At 50.2% G+C, this 17,384-nt stretch overlaps 1 protein-coding gene across 1 annotated transcript in view; it reads left to right on the forward strand.

Moving 5' to 3' along the window:
- Nucleotides 1-17,384, forward strand: part of LOC140406142 (probable tubulin polyglutamylase TTLL9) — a 223,315-nt gene that overhangs the window by 173,527 nt on the left and 32,404 nt on the right. Inside the window, exon 4 of the mRNA XM_072494285.1 lies at nt 10,295-10,363. Within this exon, the coding sequence (XP_072350386.1) occupies nt 10,295-10,363 (69 nt within the window). The remainder of the gene's footprint in view (nt 1-10,294; nt 10,364-17,384) is intronic.

Genomic DNA, 17,384 nt, shown 5'->3' on the forward strand with positions numbered 1-17,384 from the left:
CCAGTCCCTGCTCCCCGCGTGCTCCACACACTGCCCACACTGTACCCCAGTCACTGCCACCCGGGTCCCCCGCACACTGCTCACGGTGTACCCCAGTCCCTGCTCCCCGGGTACTCCACACACTGCCCATAATGTACCCCAGTCCCTGCTCCCCGGGTCCCCACACACTGCCCAAAGTGCACACAGTCCCTGCTCCCCGGGTAGCCCGCACACTGCGCACAGTTTAACCCAGTGCCTCCTCCCCGGGTACTCCTGCTCCCCGGCTTCTCCACACACTGCCCATACTGTACCCCAGTCCCTGCTCCCCGTGTAGCCCGCCCACTGTGCACAGTTTAACCCAGTCACTCCTCCCCGGGTACTCCTGCTCCCTGGGTACTCCACACACTGTTCACAGTGCACCCCAGTCCCAACTGCCCGGGTACCTTGCACACTGCTCACGCTCTACCCCAGTCCCTGCTCCCTGGGTACCCTGCCCACTGTCCACAGTGTACCCAGTCCCTGCTCCCGCGTACTCCACACAGTGTACCCAGTCCCTGCTCCCCGGGTACTCCACACACTGCCCACAGTGTACCCAGTCCCTGCTCCCCGGGGTACCCTGCCCACTGTCCACAGTGTACCCAGTCCCTGCTCCCCCATACTCCACACACTGCCCACACTGTACCCTTGTCCCTGCTCCCCGGGTACTCCACACACTGCCCACAGTGTACCCCAGTCCCTGCTCCTGGGTACTCCACACACTGCCCACAGTGTACCCAGTCTCTGCTCCTGCCTACTCCACACACTGCCCACAGTGTACCCAGTCTCTGCTCCTGCCTACTCCACACACTGCCCACACTGTACCCTTGTCCCTGCTCCTCGGGTACTCCACACACTGTCCACAGTGTACCCCAGTCCCTGCTCCCCAGGTACTCCACACACTGCCCACACTGTACCCTTGTCCCTGCTCCCCTGGTACTCCACACACTGCCCACAGTGTACCCAGTCCCTGCTCCCGCGTACTCCACACACTGCCCACAGTGTACCCAGTCCCTGCTCCCCGGGTAGCCCGCACACTGTGCACAGTGTACCCCTCTCCCTGCTCCCCGGGTGCTCCACACACTGCCCACTTTGTACTCCTCTCCCTGCTCCCCGGGTAGCCCGCACACTGCGCACAATTTACCCCAGTCCCTGCTGCCTGGGTACTCCACACACTGCCCACAGTGTACCCAGTCCCTGCTCCACGGGTGCTCCACACACTGCCCACACTGTACCCAGCCCCTGCTCCCCGCGTGCTCCACACACTGCCCATTCTGTACCCCGGTCCCTGCTCCACGGGTGCTCCACACACTGCCCATACTGTACCCCAGTCCCTGCTCCCCGGGTACTCCACACACTGCCCACAGTATAACCCATTCCCACGTCCCCCAGTTACGCCACGCACTGTTCATAGTATACGTCATTGAATGGGGATTGAATGAATAGCCTTACTCCACCAACCACCATTGAATTCTGATGATAACTATCAATAACGTAATCGTGAAAGCTGCAGCTAAAGTTACCTATCATGGAAGCATAATCTCCAGAGTTGTCTGCATTGACAGTGAGGTGGCTAATAGAATTTCGAGAGCAAGCTCAACATTTTGCCATTTCACGCAGAATATTGTGCATAAAGCTGTCGTAATATCTACCCTCCTCTATGCCTATGAGACACAATCTATCTACAGAATCATAGAATCAGAGCATTCACAGTGCAGAAGGAGGCCATTCGCCCGATTGAGTCTGCACCGGCCCTTGGAAAGAGCACCCCATTTAAGCCCACACTTCCAATCTATCCCCGTAATGCAGTAACCGCACCTAACCTTGTTGCTTTGGACACTATGGGCAATTTATCATGGCCAATCCACCCAACCTGCACATCTTTGGACTGTGGGAGGAAACCGGAGCACCCGGAGGAAACCCACGCAGACACGGGGAGAAGGTGCAGACTCCGCACAGACACTGACCCAGCAGGGAATCGAACCTGGAATCCTGGTGCTGTGAAACAACAGTGCTCACCACTGTGCTACCGTGCTGCCCTTACTCCCCTCCCTTGTATCCCCCATCTTCCTTTCCCCTTCCTCCCCTCTTTTGCCTCCCCACCATCCCTCTTCTTGGCCCCCTTCCCGACTTCCCCTCCCCCTTTCTCTCACACACTCCCCTGCTTTCCCCCTCCCCTTTCTCCTCTATCCACTTTGGAACCTGAGACCAGGGGAGGTGGCTGGAAAGTAGAGGCCGTGATATTAAACCTGATTAAGAGCTGCTGGTGATCAGGTGGTGCTGTCGCGATGACACGTTGCTGGTGGCACGACCGTAGTGAGTCGAATCTCGAATAACGATGAGTCAGAGTACAAGAGGGAGATAGAGAACCTAGTGGCGTGGTGTAATGACAACAATCTCTCCCTCAATGTCAGCAAAACTAAGGAGCGAAGTATCGTACATGCCCCTGTCTGCATCAATGGTGCCAAGTTGGAGATGGTTGACAGCTTCAAATTTCTAGGTGTGCACATCATCAACAATCTATCCTGGACCTCCCACATCGATGCTACGACCAAGAAAGCACAACATTGCCTATACTTCCTCAGGAAACCAAGGAAATTCGGCGTGTCAGCATTGCCTCTTACCAATTTTTACAGATGCACCATAGAAAGCATCCTATCTGGCTGCTTAACAGCCTGGTATGGCAACTGCTCAGCCCAAGACTGCAAGAAACTACAGTCATGAACACAGCCAGTATATCCTGCAAAACCACTTCACATCCATTGACTGTCTACACGTCCCGCTGCCTTGAGAAAGCGGGTAGCATAATCAAAGAACTCTTCCACTGGGTTATTCTCACTTCCAACCTCTTCCATCTGGTAGGAGATACAAAATTCTGAGAACACACACCAGAGGTTCAAAAACCGCTTCTTCCCCACTTCTGAGAAAGGACATATTGGCACTGGAGGGAGTGCAGAGGAGATTCAGTAGGTTGATCCCAGAGTTGAGGGGATTAGATTATGACGAGAGGTTGAGTAGACTGGGACTGTACTCATTGGAGTTTAGAAGGATGCGGGGGGATCTGATTGAAACATATAAAATTATGAAGGGAATAGATAGGATAGATGCGGGCAGGTTGTTTCCATTGGTCGGGGAAATCAGAACTAGGGGGCATAGCCTCAAAATAAGGGGAAGTAGATTTAAGACCGAGTTTAGGAGGAACTTCTTCACCCAAAGGGTTGTGAATCTCTGGAATTCCTTGCCCAGTGAAGCAGTAGAGGCTCCTTCATTAAATGTTTTTAAGAAAAAGATAGATACCTTTCTGAAGAATAAAGGGATTCGGGGATATGGTGTACGGGCCGGAGAGTGGAGTTGAGTCCACAAAGATCAGCCATGATCTCATTGAATGGTGGAGCAGGCTCGAGGGGCCAGATGGCCTACTCCTGTTCCTAGTTCTTATGTTCTTATATTGTACCAGACTCCTGATTGACCCTCTTATGGACAAACTGATCTTTTCAAGCATCTTCTCTACTGAGTAGTACTTGACTCCGTATGTTTTACCCGATGCCCGTGCCTATATAGAACATAGAACAATACAGCGCAGTACAGGCCCTTCGGCCCACGATGTTGCACCGAAACAAAAGCCATCTAACCTACACTATACCATTATCATCCATATGTTTATCCAATAAACTTTTAAATGCCCTCAATGTTGGCGAGTTCACCACTGTAGCAGGTAGGGCATTCCACGGCCTCACTACTCTTTGCGTAAAGAACCTACCCCTGACCTCTGTCCTATATCTATTACCCCTCAGTTTAAGGCTATGTCCCCTCGTGCTAGCCATTTCCATCCGCGGGAGAAGGCTCTCACTGTCCACCCTATCTAACCCTCTGATCATTTTGTATGCCTCTATTAAGTCTCCTCTTAACCTTCTTCTCTCTAACGAAAACAACCTCAAGTCCATCAGCCTTTCCTCATAAGATTTTCCCTCCATACCAGGCAACATCCTGGTAAATCTCCTCTGCACCCGTTCCAAAGCCTCCACATCCTTCCTATAATGCGGTGACCAGAACTGTACGCAATACTCCAAATGCGGCCGTACCAGAGTTCTGTACAGCTGCAACATGACCTCCTGACTCCGGAACTCAATCCCTCTACCAATAAAGGCCAACACTCCATAGGCCTTCTTCACCACCCTATCAACCTGGGTGGCAACTTTCAGGGATCTATGTACATGGACACCTAGATCCCTCTGCTCATCCACACTTTCAAGAACTTTTCCATTAGCCAAATATTCCACATTCCTGTTTTTCCTTCCAAAGTGAATCACCTCACACTTCACTACATTAAACTCCATTTGCCACCTCTCAGCCCAGCACTGCAGCTTATCTATATCCCTCTGTAACCTGCTACTTCCTTCCACACTATCGACAACACCACCGACTTTAGTATCGTCTGCAAATTTACTCACCCACCCTTCTGCGCCTTCCTCTAGGTAATTGATAAAAATGACAAACAGCAACGGCCCCAGAACAGATCCTTGTGGTACTCCACTTGTAACTGAACTCCATTCTGAACATTTCCCATCAACCACCACCCTCTGTCTTCTTTCAGCTAGCCAATTTCTGACCCACATCTCTAAATCACCCTCAATCCCCAGCCTCCGTATTTTCTGCAATAGCCTACCGTGGGGAACCTTATCAAACGCTTTGCTGAAATCCATATACACCACATCAACTGCTCTACCCTCGTCTACCTGTTCAGTCACCTTCTCAAAGAACTCGATAAGGTTTGTGAGGCATGACCTACCCTTCACAAAGCCATGCTGACTATCCCTGATCATATTATTCCTATCTAGATGATTATAAATCTTGTCTCTTATAATCCCCTCCAAGACTTTACCCACTACAGACGTGAGGCTCACCGGTCTATAGTTGCCAGGGTTGTCTCTGCTCCCCTTTTTGAACAAAGGGACCACATTTGCTATCCTCCAGTCCTCTGGCACTATTCCTGTATCCAATGATGACATAAAAATCAAAGCCAATGGTCCAGCAATCTCTTCCCTGGCCTCCCAGAGAATCCTAGGATAAATCCCATCAGGTCCCGGGGACTTATCTATTTTCAGCCTGTCCAGAATTGCCAACACCTCTTCCCTATGTATTTATATTGTGTATTAATGTATGTCCTATGTTTTTTTCATATATGGAACAATCTATCTGGACTGTAAGCAGAACAATACTTTTCACTGTACCTCGGTACACGTGACAATAAATCGAATTAAATCAAACATGAATTGCATAGCTGAATAATTTTTTCCACAAAATGATAATTGAAAACATTTGAATATTATTTAAATAATTAATTTCCTTGCATTTTTCAATGCAGACTGCTTAGCGCATTGAGTGCACTGGATAGCTTTGAGTGTGCTGGATAGCTTTGAGTGCGCTGGGTAGTTCTGATCATGCTGGATAGCTTTGAGTGTGCTGGATAGCTTTGAGTGCGCCGGGTTGTTCAGATCCTGCTGGATAGCTTTGAGTGTGCTGGATAGCTTTGAGTGTGCTGGATAGCTTTGAGTGTGCTGGATAGCTTTGAGTGCGCTGGGTAGTTCTGATCATGCTGGATAGCTTTGAGTGCGCCGGGTTGTTCAGATCCTGCTGGATCGCTTTGAGCTGCTGTCAAATTTGAAGCCAAATTAATTCTAAATTAGAACTTTTGGTGGCAAATTGTAATTGACAACATTGAGTACACATAAAAGCAAAAATGGTGTCAAGATTTTCTGGTAAAGTAGGAGCTGCCAGTGAGGAGAGAGCTGCCAGAATTGATGGACATAAAGGAGAAAGAGAGTTCCCCGATATTTCTGAGCCAGCAGAAACTCCCAGGGCGGGATTCTCCATTTCCGAGTTGACGCCAACGCAGAATTCGTGGAATTTCACGACAGAAAAACTGGCGCCGCACCTGCACCGATTCTGCTATGGGCTAGCACCAGCGCCATGTGGAACACAGTCGATTCTGATGAGAAACGGTGCCGGATTCACCAGTTTCGCAATTCACACTCATGAGTCAGACAAGCTGCAGCCGCATATACACACTTTACTCCCCACACATTCAGCCAACAAAATGGCAGCAAGGAGAGCGGCATCCCGTTTCACCGACACCGAGCTGGAGACCTTCCTGGACGGCGTGAAGGAGAGGAGGGTACCCCTGTACCCTATCCCGGGAAGGAGGCTGCCAGCTGGTGCCGTTCATCGTGCCTGGACGCAGGTGGCAGAGTCGGTCAGTGCCAGCAGCAACACCATCCAGGCCGACCTGCACGACCTCCTCGGCGGCCAGGGTGAGTGGGCAGCACTTTGCCCCTGGACCAAAACCTATCCCACATATCCGAAACTCTTCTCTCCCCCACCCCGGAGGGCGGCCGAACCCCCACCCTACACCACTTGCTGGCACCCATACTGGCCGCCACAGCCGGGTGCCCTGTCCACTGAGGCCACCAGCAGCCCACGCCCTGGCTGCATGCATCAGACTGTCCCCCCTCCCATACCCAGGAGAAGGCCCCCCTCATCATTCTAAACTCCAATGAGTACAGAGCCAGAGTTCTCAACCGTTCCTCATACGTCAAGCTGTTCATTCCAGGGATCATTCTTGTGAACCTCCTCTGGACTATCCCCCTTGCCTCACGGAGTAGCCCAGGGGCCATCAGCAACTCCGAGGGAGGAGGAGATGATGGGGCCCATGCGGTTACTCCTGCCGGGGAGGTGCCGGATCTTTGCAGCATAGATATCATAGAATTTACAGTGCAGAAGAAGGCCATTCGGCCCATCGAGTCTGCACCGGCTCTTGGAAAGAGCACCCTACCCAAGGTCAACACCTCCACCCTATCCCCATAACCCATGAATCCCACCCAACACTAAGGGCAATTTTGGACACTAAGGGCGATTTATCATGGCCAATCCACCTAACCTGCACATCTTTGGACTGTGGGAGGAAACCGGAGCACCCGGAGGAAACCCACGCACACACGGGGAGGATGTGCAGACTCTGCACAGACAGTGACCCGGAATTGTACCTGGGACCCTGGAGCTGTGAAGCAATTGTGCTATCCACAATGCTACCGTGCAGCACCTCGGACTCCCCACCCCCTCTGTCCCCTGGTGCATCTGGTGGGCAGCGGGCAGAACGAGGCGGCACCACCCCACCCGAGACACCCGAGCAGCAGCAGGGCCCATCCAGGCGCGCTCGCACCAAAAGGCGCCCGCCAATGGGGACCCAGGTCGCCGGGTGGGAATCACTGCAAGCCACCTCCACTCCTGTACTGTCTGGGGAACCACCAACATGTAGCGTTGGGGCCCGTAAGGCCAGGAAGTTAGATGCTAATTAAGTTGGCATGGATACAGGGCACAGTTTAGTTATAGGGGCTAGAGCACAAATCTGTGCATACTCGTTCACATTGGCCTCGGTGCACTGTCTGATGGGTGTGAGGGGTTAGCTGGTCTATGCTGGCTGGTTTTGTGGGAGGGGTGAGAAATGGGCGAACACTTTGTGTGTGGCCAGGGCTCCACATACCCCCCCCCAAAACTCTCCGCCCGCCCTCCCCCCTACCGATCCCACCACCGCCACCCCAGGGATTCGGTGGTACCGTGTGATGGAATGGTCAGCTTGCATGCAGGGATCACCCAGGTGGACGGTGGAAAGTACTACTGTGAGCAGGAGTCAAACATTGCCAAATGATGTGGAGCACTAGAGCTCATCGCAGAGCGGGTTGTCATCATCCTCCCTCCCATGGACCAGACCAACTGTTACTGCCAACCCAGGGCCCCTACCCCGTAGTGCAACAGGTATGCATCACAGTGGGAGTTGCAGGCAGGGGGTGACGGGGGTGGGGGGGTGTCCATACCCGTGGCCAGTCCACCACCTCCATAATCCCGCCCCCAGTAAGTGCACCTGGAGGTGATCAGAGCGTCCCGTGCGGGTTGGCCCTGGCGAACATGTCATGTGGCCTCCCGTGCTCGCCTGGGCTCCATGTCCTGCCTACCCTCGCCCTCCTCCGCATCCTCCTCGTCGGACGAGGCCTGGCGGTCCTCCTCCTTCAGCACATCGCCCCTCTGCCTGCAATGTTGTGGAGGGCACAGCAGGCCACTACGATATGGGAAACCGTCCCAGTGTCATACTGGAGGGCCCCTCCAGAACGGTCCAGACACCTGAACCGCATCTTCAGGAGGCTGAAGCACTGCTCGATCACGGACCAGGTCGCTGCATGGGCATCGTTGTAGCGGGTCTCAACGTCCGTCTGTGGGCTGCGGAGAGGTGGCATCAGTCACGACAGCAGCGGATAACCCCTGTCAACCAGAGCCAATCCCCCTCCAGACAGGGAGGTGTCTCAAACATGTCAGGAATCGTCGAGTGTGCCAGGGTGACGGCATCGTGCACACTGCCTGGGTATCGGGCGCAGACATGAATGATGTGCAGCTGATGGTCACATGTCAACTGCGCATTCATCGAGTGGAACCCCTTTCGCTAGGTGTAGAGCGGCCTGTCATCTGCAGGTGCCCGTAGGGGACATGCATCCCATCGATCACTCCCTGGCGATGGCGATGGCATCCCGGCGATGGCGGCGAACCCCGTTGCCCAGGCACCCTGCGTCCACATTGAAGTGGATGTATGGAGCAACCTGGGCATATAGAAACTCCGTGATGCCGCGGATGCACCTATGTACTGAGGACTGTGAGATTCCAACAGGCTCCCACTCGGTGCCTGGAAGGTCCCCATTGCGTAAAAGTTCAGGACAACTGTCACCTTGACCAGCGGGAGTGGGTGTCCTCCCTTATACCCCCATGGTGCCAGGTGTGCCATCAGCTGGCAGTTATGTGTCACTGTCTCTCTGCTCAGCCGGAGTCTTCGACATCCCCGGTACGGCAGGTCCTCGAATGACAGGTGGCGCCAGTACACACGAGACCTCATGCGGAGTCTCCATGGCACCTCCTCCTCGGCATGTTGGGCAGCTCGCTCTCCATTCTCTACGGCACGCTCTGCTGCTGCATGCTCCACTGCTGCAGCTTCCTCCTCCTCGAGTAGCGCCAGCTCGTACAGCCCCAGAACTGCAGCAGTTAAGAGGAATGCCACCATTGCTGGTTGAATTTCAATATCCATTGTCTGGTGGGGGTGAAAGGCCGACATGTTAGCATGGTGTGTGTACCCCAATGCCAACCAGATCCACCGGGCTACATGGTGGCCCCAGTTGGCACTGTGGGCTCTGCTCCCATATGTCCCTCCATCCCCACACTCCTGGCCCCATTGGTGGTCAGCACTATGGGGGCCTCTGGTCCTGGAGTCCGTCCCATATGCCGGGGTACTGTCGGCTGGCACTGCTCCTCGCCAGGGGTACGAACCGCAGCCTCCATGTGGCTACTGTGGGTGTTGCCCTTGGTGGGCCGCCAGTGGGTGGCAGCCAGGTGAGGGGAGGTGCGGCAGTGGGCGGGGAGCTGGGGGCACCCATCCCACCGGTGTCATCCTGCAGAACCATGGGCCAAGGTGGGTGGTCAGTGGGTGCGCAGCAAGATGGACGCGGTAATGGTGGTCCATGCCTGGGCATCACCCCAGTCCCGTGGGGGGGTCACTCGGCCTGTTCTCCCCCCCCCCCCCCCCCACTCCCCCTCCACAGCCCTGGCAGGGTTCCCCCCTTCCCAGCCAGCCCGGCCAGTGTCCAGTAGCCCACAGTCTCGCCTCTCCATGTCCTACCTCCTCTCTCGCCTTCATCAGTCACCCCCCCCTGTTTTGCGATTTATAAAGCACAAGTGAACCGCGCTGTCAGAACTCAGCCCATCGGAGGAGGAGAATCGTGGAGGCCCCGGAGAATACCGGGTTGGGTCTGCTAATGCGTCGGAACCTATTCTCTGACCAATCGCGTTTCATGATTTTGGCATCGACTAATGGAGAATTTGCTTGCCCGAAAAATGTCAGAAAATATTCCATACTGTAGAAAACCATGCAGATCTGCAATTGGGCTCTCAGCCATGCTAGATCACACAGCAGATGATTCTACATGTGAGGAACAAGCTCCTTCAACAGCAAAAAAAAAACTGATGATGATGAGTAGACAGTACATTGAGATTGCTTTCTGGGACAGGAAGAAAAGCTGTGACCAATTGCACTACAAGCCTGTTCAATAAAAGCAACCATACATCAGTCAATGAATTTCAGGTCGTATTCCATTCTACCTGTACCCAGCCTGGGAAAAGATAGAGATTTCACATCACACACTTCAAAACTGTTTCGTAGCTGACAAAGCATTTCTGTTCTACTTAGGTTGCAAGGTCACAGGGCAAAGGAATATTCCTGTTCCGAAAACTCAAAGATATCATGGAGTGGCGAAAGGTAAGATTCTATTTGCAGTATTATAGAAAATATTGCATCCATGTAACACAAAGTCATGAAATTCATCTTCCTAGTGTCTTATTTTCTCGTATTTGTGAAATGTATTTCCCTATTTTCTGTCTTCTCAGTGCTAAATTCCTCTCCATTATGCCCATTTTTTCCAAGCTGTGAGAGTAATTTCATCCCCACAATGTTGACCAAGATGCATTTCGGTTGTTTGTGCATCTCGTGTAACATTTGTTATGGGCCAGGGTTTAGAGAACCCCAAAATGTATCATGGAGTTCACCTGACCCACAACTTTTAATAGATTGTGGTGTGGGGAGCACATGGCCCACTCGACAGGTGTGGTGCAAATAGAGCTTTACAGTACTTTTAAAGCAAAACAATGTTTATTCTATGAACTCAAGTTAACCTTTTTAAAACATACAGTGAACATCTCAGCAACCATCAATCCAATTACAACCCCCAAAGAATACAACACTAAGTAATCCTTACGCTGTCCTTTTAACATCCATAAGACTTTAAACAGAAGCACATCAGGTTAAAGTCACTACTGAGAGCAGTTATTAGTTTTAAATCACCAAAGGATCGATTTACAGTCTTTAGATTACAGAGAGAGAGACTCATACACCTTCTGGCTGTGACTGCAGCTATCCAGCTCTGAAAACGAAACTAAAACACACCCTGCAGCAAACAACCTAAAACAAAAGTAAAAAGCTGACAGACAACCCAGCTCCACCCACTCTCTGACATCACTGCAGTAGTAAACACCAATTTCTTAAAGGTACTCTCACTACAGATATTTATATACACACATTTATAAACACCCATTTCTTAAAGGTACTCTCACATGACACCTCCCCCCCCAAGAAAAAAAGATAAACCATCAACTTCAAGATGGTTTCATTTTTCACCTTTTCACCATTTGTAAGAAAAGCACACAGTAAATATACTTTTTCGTTTCAAAAAACAACACACACAAACAGATATAATAATATAGTCCATTTTTGTTGTTCTTCCTCCAACTGAAATCCTTCTCGATTGACAGTCTCTTTGAACAAGAAGGTCCTTGCACAATTCGTCCATTTCTCTTTAAAGTCCGATACTTTAGTTCAATCTGATCACAGAGTCCCTTGTAATTCTCCAACACATGAGCATTGGTTATCACAGCTTTCAGGCCTTCAAATGCCTGTTGAAAGTCCGCTGTCCACTGAAAGTTTTGGCGCTTCTTCAGCAGATCTATCAGTGGAGCAACCACGCTACAAATATTTTTCACAAATGTTCGATCAAATCCACTCCTGCCAAGAAATCGCATTATTTCCCTTCCTCTTGAGGGTATCAGAAACTTTTCAATAACTGTTGGTTTCGCATCCCGTGTGACCATTCAACCCTGTCCGATTGTATGGCCAAGGAAAGTGACTTGGGCTTTTCCAAATTCACTTTTGGCTAGGTTTATCACCAAACCCGCCTCCTGAAGTCGATCGAATAACTCCATCAGATGTTTTAAATGTTCTTTCCATGTCTGACTGAAAATTACCAGATCGTCGATGTATACCGCACAATTGGGTAATCCTGAAACAACTTTGTTAGTTAACCGTTGAAATGTGGCTGGTGCGTTTTTCATGCCAAACGGCATAACTTTGAATTGGTATATACCATCTGGGGTCACAAAAGCTGAAATCTCGTTCGCCGTTTCGGATAAAGGTACCTGCCAGTAACCTTAAAGTAAATCCAGCTTAGAAATAAAAGCTGATTGTCCCACTTTCTCAATGCAATCCCCCAAACGTGGGATAGGATAAGAGTCCGTTCTTGTAACTGCATTAACCTTTCTATAGTCCACACACAACCGTTGGGTACTGTCTGGTTTAGGTACCATCACTATGGGTGAGCTCCATTGGCTGCAACCCACTTCAATTATGCCATTTTTAAGCATACTCTCAATCTCTTTGTTAATCCATGCCAATTTTAAAGTGTTAAGTCTATATGGATGTTGTTTGATTGGAACAGCATTTCCCACATCTACATTTAAAAAAAAATGTTTTTATTCTCCTTTTTCACATTTTCTCCCACATTTACATCCATCAACAATAAACAATAATCAGCAAGATATGTCAGTCCCCATAATAACAACGATCCCATTTACCCACCAACCCCCAAACCTCTACATAAACAAATTACAAAAAGGAATCGGGGATTACCCGTAGTCACCCTTAATCTTACACAGCTCCCCCCAGCCCCCCCCCCCCCCCACGCCAGGTCTCCAGCTCCTCCCGTCCACTGCCTCTTGTAAAACTCCTCTTCCCAACCTTGGTTCCTTCCCCCCAACATTCCACCCCGGCTAGACCACTCGGACCCTGTTCTGCCAGGCTCCGATGGCCGCAGCCCCTCCCCCCAGCTCACTCCCGTTCACTGGCCGGCTTAAACCGGCCAGCGTGGTGGCCCCCGCCCGGGTCCCTTTCCCACTTGCCCGGCCCTAGGAAAGCCCAAAGATCCCCTTTTAGCACACAAACCCCGCATATCCACCTACACCCCAAAGAACTCTCATTTCGAATGAAAGTCCCGTCCCTTCCCTTCTCCAAATATATACCACATTGGCTCCTGTTTTTTTTCGGCCGTTTTCTTGCTCACCCTCGACATTTTTCTTCGTTCTTTTTTTCCTCCTGTGTCTTTACTGTGCCTCCTCCGTGCCTTCTCCCTGCTTCTGCCGCCTCCGCGGACCCTGGGACCGGGCTTAAAGCCCCGAAAATGCCGTTCCCGAACGGGAGCCCTCCATTGTGCGGCCGCCTCCCGCCCGATGAAGTGCACATCTACATCTTTTTAGTACTTCCCAATTTATCTCTACAAACTTGCCAATGTGATATCAATAACTCTTTCAGGTCAGTCCGTTTTTCCTCTGTAAGGTAACTCTACAATTTATCCCAATTTGTAAGAACATCCTCATTTTCCAATTTAATTTGAGGTATGTCAAATTCACAGTCATCTTGATTTGGTTCGTCACTTTGAGTTAGAATCATTAAAACCTCCTTTTTCTCTCCTTCCCTTTCAAATTACCTGTTATAACCTGCCTGCTGACCATTGGCTGGGGACTAATGGCAATCCCACAATCCTGTGGGAGTATGAGCTTCCCCAATGAGGGGGGCGGAGAAACCATTAGTAAACTCCATGTATAAATAAAGCTGGCCAATTTGGAAGCAGCAGGAAGGAGTGTGCAGCAAGGGAAGTTGCTGCTGCTGTTATATATATATGTTATTGTAAATAAATGTTATTACTTTGTATCATAGAACAATACAGCGCAGTCCAGGCCCTTCGGCCCACGATGTTGCACCGAAACAAAAGCCATCTAACCTACACTATGCCATTATCATCCATATGTTTATCCAATAAACTTTTAAATGCCCTCAATGTTGGCGAGTTCACTACTGTAGCAGGTAGGGCATTCCACGGCCTCACTACTCTTTGCGTAAAGAACCTACCTCTGACCTCTGTCTTATATCTATTACCCCTCAGTTTAAAGCTATGTCCCCTCGTGCCAGCCATATCCATCCGCGGGAGAAGGCTCTCACTGTCCACCCTATCCAACCCCCTGATCATTTTGTATGCCTCTATTAAGTCTCCTCTTAACCTTCTTCTCTCCAACGAAAACACCCTGAAGTCCATCAGCCTTTCCTCATAAGATTTTCCCTCCATACCAGGCAACATCCTGGTAAATCTCTTCTGCACCCGCTCCAAAGCCTCCACGTCCTTCCTATAATGCGGTGACCAGAACTGTACGCAATACTCCAAATGCGGCCGTACCAGAGTTCTGTACAGCTGCAACATGACCTCCCGACTCCGGAACTCAATCCCTCTACCAATAAAGGCCAACACTCCATAGGCCTTCTTCACAACCCTATCAACCTGGGTGGCAACTTTCAGGGATCTATGTACATGGACACCTAGATCCCTCTGCTCATCCACACTTTCAAGAACTTTACCATTAGCCAAATATTACGCATTCCTATTATTCCTTCCAAAGTGAATCACCTCACACTTCTCTACATTAAACTCCATTTGCCACCTCTCAGCCCAGCTCTGCAGCTTATCTATATCCCTCTGTAACCTGCTACATCCTTCCACACTATCGACAACACCACCGACTTTAGTATCGTCTGCAAATTTACTCACCCACCCTTCTGCGCCTTCCTCTAGGTCATTGATAAAAATGACAAACAGCAACGGCCCCAGAACAGATCCTTGTGGTACTCCACTTGTGACTGTACTCCATTCTGAACATTTCCCATCAACCACCACCCTCTGTCTTCTTTCAGCTAGCCAATTTCTGATCCACATCTCTAAATCACCCTCAATCCCCAGCCTCCGTATTTTATGCAATAGCCTACCGTGGGGAACCTTATCAAACGCTTTGCTGAAATCCATATACACCACATCAACTGCTCTACCCTCGTCTACCTGTTCAGTCACCTTCTCAAAGAACACGATAAGGTTTGTGAGGCATGACCTACCCTTCACAAAGCCATGCTGACTATCCCTGATCATATTATTCCTATCTAGATGATTATAAATCTTGTCTCTTATAATCCCCTCCAAGACTTTACCCACTACAGACGTGAGGCTCACCGGTCTATAGTTGCCGGGGTTGTCTCTGCTCCCCTTTTTGAACAAAGGGACCACATTTGCTGTCCTCCAGTCCTCTGGCACTATTCCTGTAGCCAATGATGACATAAAAATCAAAGCCAAAGGTCCAGCAATCTCTTCCCTGGCCTCCCAGAGAATCCTAGGATAAATCCCATCAGGTCCCGGGGACTTATCTATTTTCAGCCTGTCCAGAATTGCCAACACCTCTTCCCTACGTACCTCAATGCCATCTATTCTATTAGCCTGGGGCTCAGCATTCTCCTCCACAACATTATCTTTTTCCTGAGTGAATACTGACGAAAAATATTCATTTAGTATCTCGCCTATCTCTTCAGACTCCACACACAATTTCCCATCCCTGTCCTTGACTGGTCCTACTCTTTCCCTAGTCATTCGCTTATTCCTGACATACCTATAGAAAGCTTTTGGGTTTTCCTTGATCCTTCCTGCCAAATACTTCTCATGTCCCCTCCTTGCTCGTCTTAGCTCTCTCTTTAGATCCTTCCTCGCTACCTTGTAACTATCCATCGCCCCAACCGAAACTTCACACTTCATCTTCACATAGGCCTCCTTCTTCCTCTTAACAAGAGATTCCACTTCCTTGGTAAACCACGGTTCCCTCGCTCGACGCCTTCCTCCCTGTCTGACCGGTACATACTTATCAAGAACACGCAGTAGCTGACCCTCGAACAAGCCCCACTTATCCAGTGTGCCCAACACTTGCAGCCTACTTCTCCACCTTATCCCCCCCAAGTCACGTCTAATGGCATCATAATTGCCCTTCCCCCAGCTATAACTCTTGCCCTGTGGTGTATACTTATCCCTTTCCATCATTAACGTAAACGTCACCGAATTGTGGTCACTGTCCCCAAAGTGCTCTCCTACCTCCAAATCCAACACCTGGCCTGGTTCATTACCCAAAACCAAATCCAACGTGGCCTCGCCTCTTGTTGGCCTGTCAACATATTGTTTCAGGAAACCCTCCTGCACACACTGTACAAAAAACGACTTATCTATTGTACTCGAACTATATCTTTTCCAGTCAATATTTGGAAAGTTAAAGTCTCCCATAATAACTACCCTGTTACTTTCGCTCTTATCCAGAATCATCTTCGCCATCCTTTCCTCCACATCCCTAGAACTATTAGGAGGCCTATAAAAAACTCCCAACAGGGTGACCTCTCCTTTCCTGTTTCTAACTTCAGCCCATACTACCTCGGAAGAAGAGTCCCCATCTAGCATCCTCTCCGCCACCGTAATACTGCTCTTGACTAGCAGCGCCACACCTCCCCCTCTTTTGCCTCATTCTCTGAGCTTACTAAAACACCTAAACCCCGGAACCTGCAACATCCATTCCTGTCCCTGCTCTATCCATGTCTCCGAAATGGCCACAACATCGAAGTCCCAGGTACCCCTGCAAAGACAAGTGCTTTTAAAGGACAGACTTACCTCCCAGCAGCCACTTCCGCAATGCTCCCGCTGAAACTGACTCACCAGCTGTTCTCCCGCCGAAATCGACTGGCCTGCCCCTGCAAAGACAAGTGCTTTTAAAGGTTGACTTACCTCCCAGCAGCCACTTCCGCAATGCTCCCGCTGAAACTGACTCACCAGCTGATTCTCCCGCCGAAATCGACTGGCCTGCCCCTGCAAAGACAAGTGCTTTCAAAGGACAGACTTACCTCCCAGCAACCTCTTCCGCAATGCTCCCTCTGAAACTGACTCACCAGCTGTTCTCCCGCCGAAATCGACTGGCCTGCCCCTGCAAAGACAAGTGCTTTTAAAGGTTGACTTACCTCCCAGCAGCCACTGCCGCAATGCTCCCGCTGAAACTGACTCACCAGCTGTTCTCACGCCAAAATCGACTGGCCTGCCCCTGCAAAGACAAGTGCTTTTAAAGGTTGACTTACCTCCCAGCAGCCACTTCCGCAATGCTCCCGCTGAAACTGACTCACCAGCTGATTCTCCCGCCAAAATCGACTGGCCTGCCCCTGCAAAGACAAGTGCTTTTAAAGGACAGACTTACCTCCCAGCAACCTCTTCCGCAATGCTCCCGCTGAAACTGACTCACCAGCTGTTCTCCCGCCGAAATCGACTGGCCTGCCCCTGCAAAGACAAGTGCTTTTAAAGGTATCCTTAAAACTCGTGCTGGATTCTTCGTGGCCCTTACAAAAGTACCTTTTAAGCATATTCACATGACACACTCGGTGAGTCTTCCTTCTATCTGGTGCTTTTACCAATAATTTCCTTTCAATCTGATAAGGTCCACAAAACCTTGCTTTTAATGGTTCACCTACCACTGGTAACAATACTAAAACTTTATCTCCACTGGCAAAACTACGGACTTTGGATTTCTTGTCCACTACCCGATTCATCATATTTTGTGCA

This window comes from Scyliorhinus torazame, unplaced genomic scaffold (assembly GCF_047496885.1).
Source record: "Scyliorhinus torazame isolate Kashiwa2021f unplaced genomic scaffold, sScyTor2.1 scaffold_308, whole genome shotgun sequence".
NCBI lineage: Eukaryota > Metazoa > Chordata > Chondrichthyes > Carcharhiniformes > Scyliorhinidae > Scyliorhinus > Scyliorhinus torazame.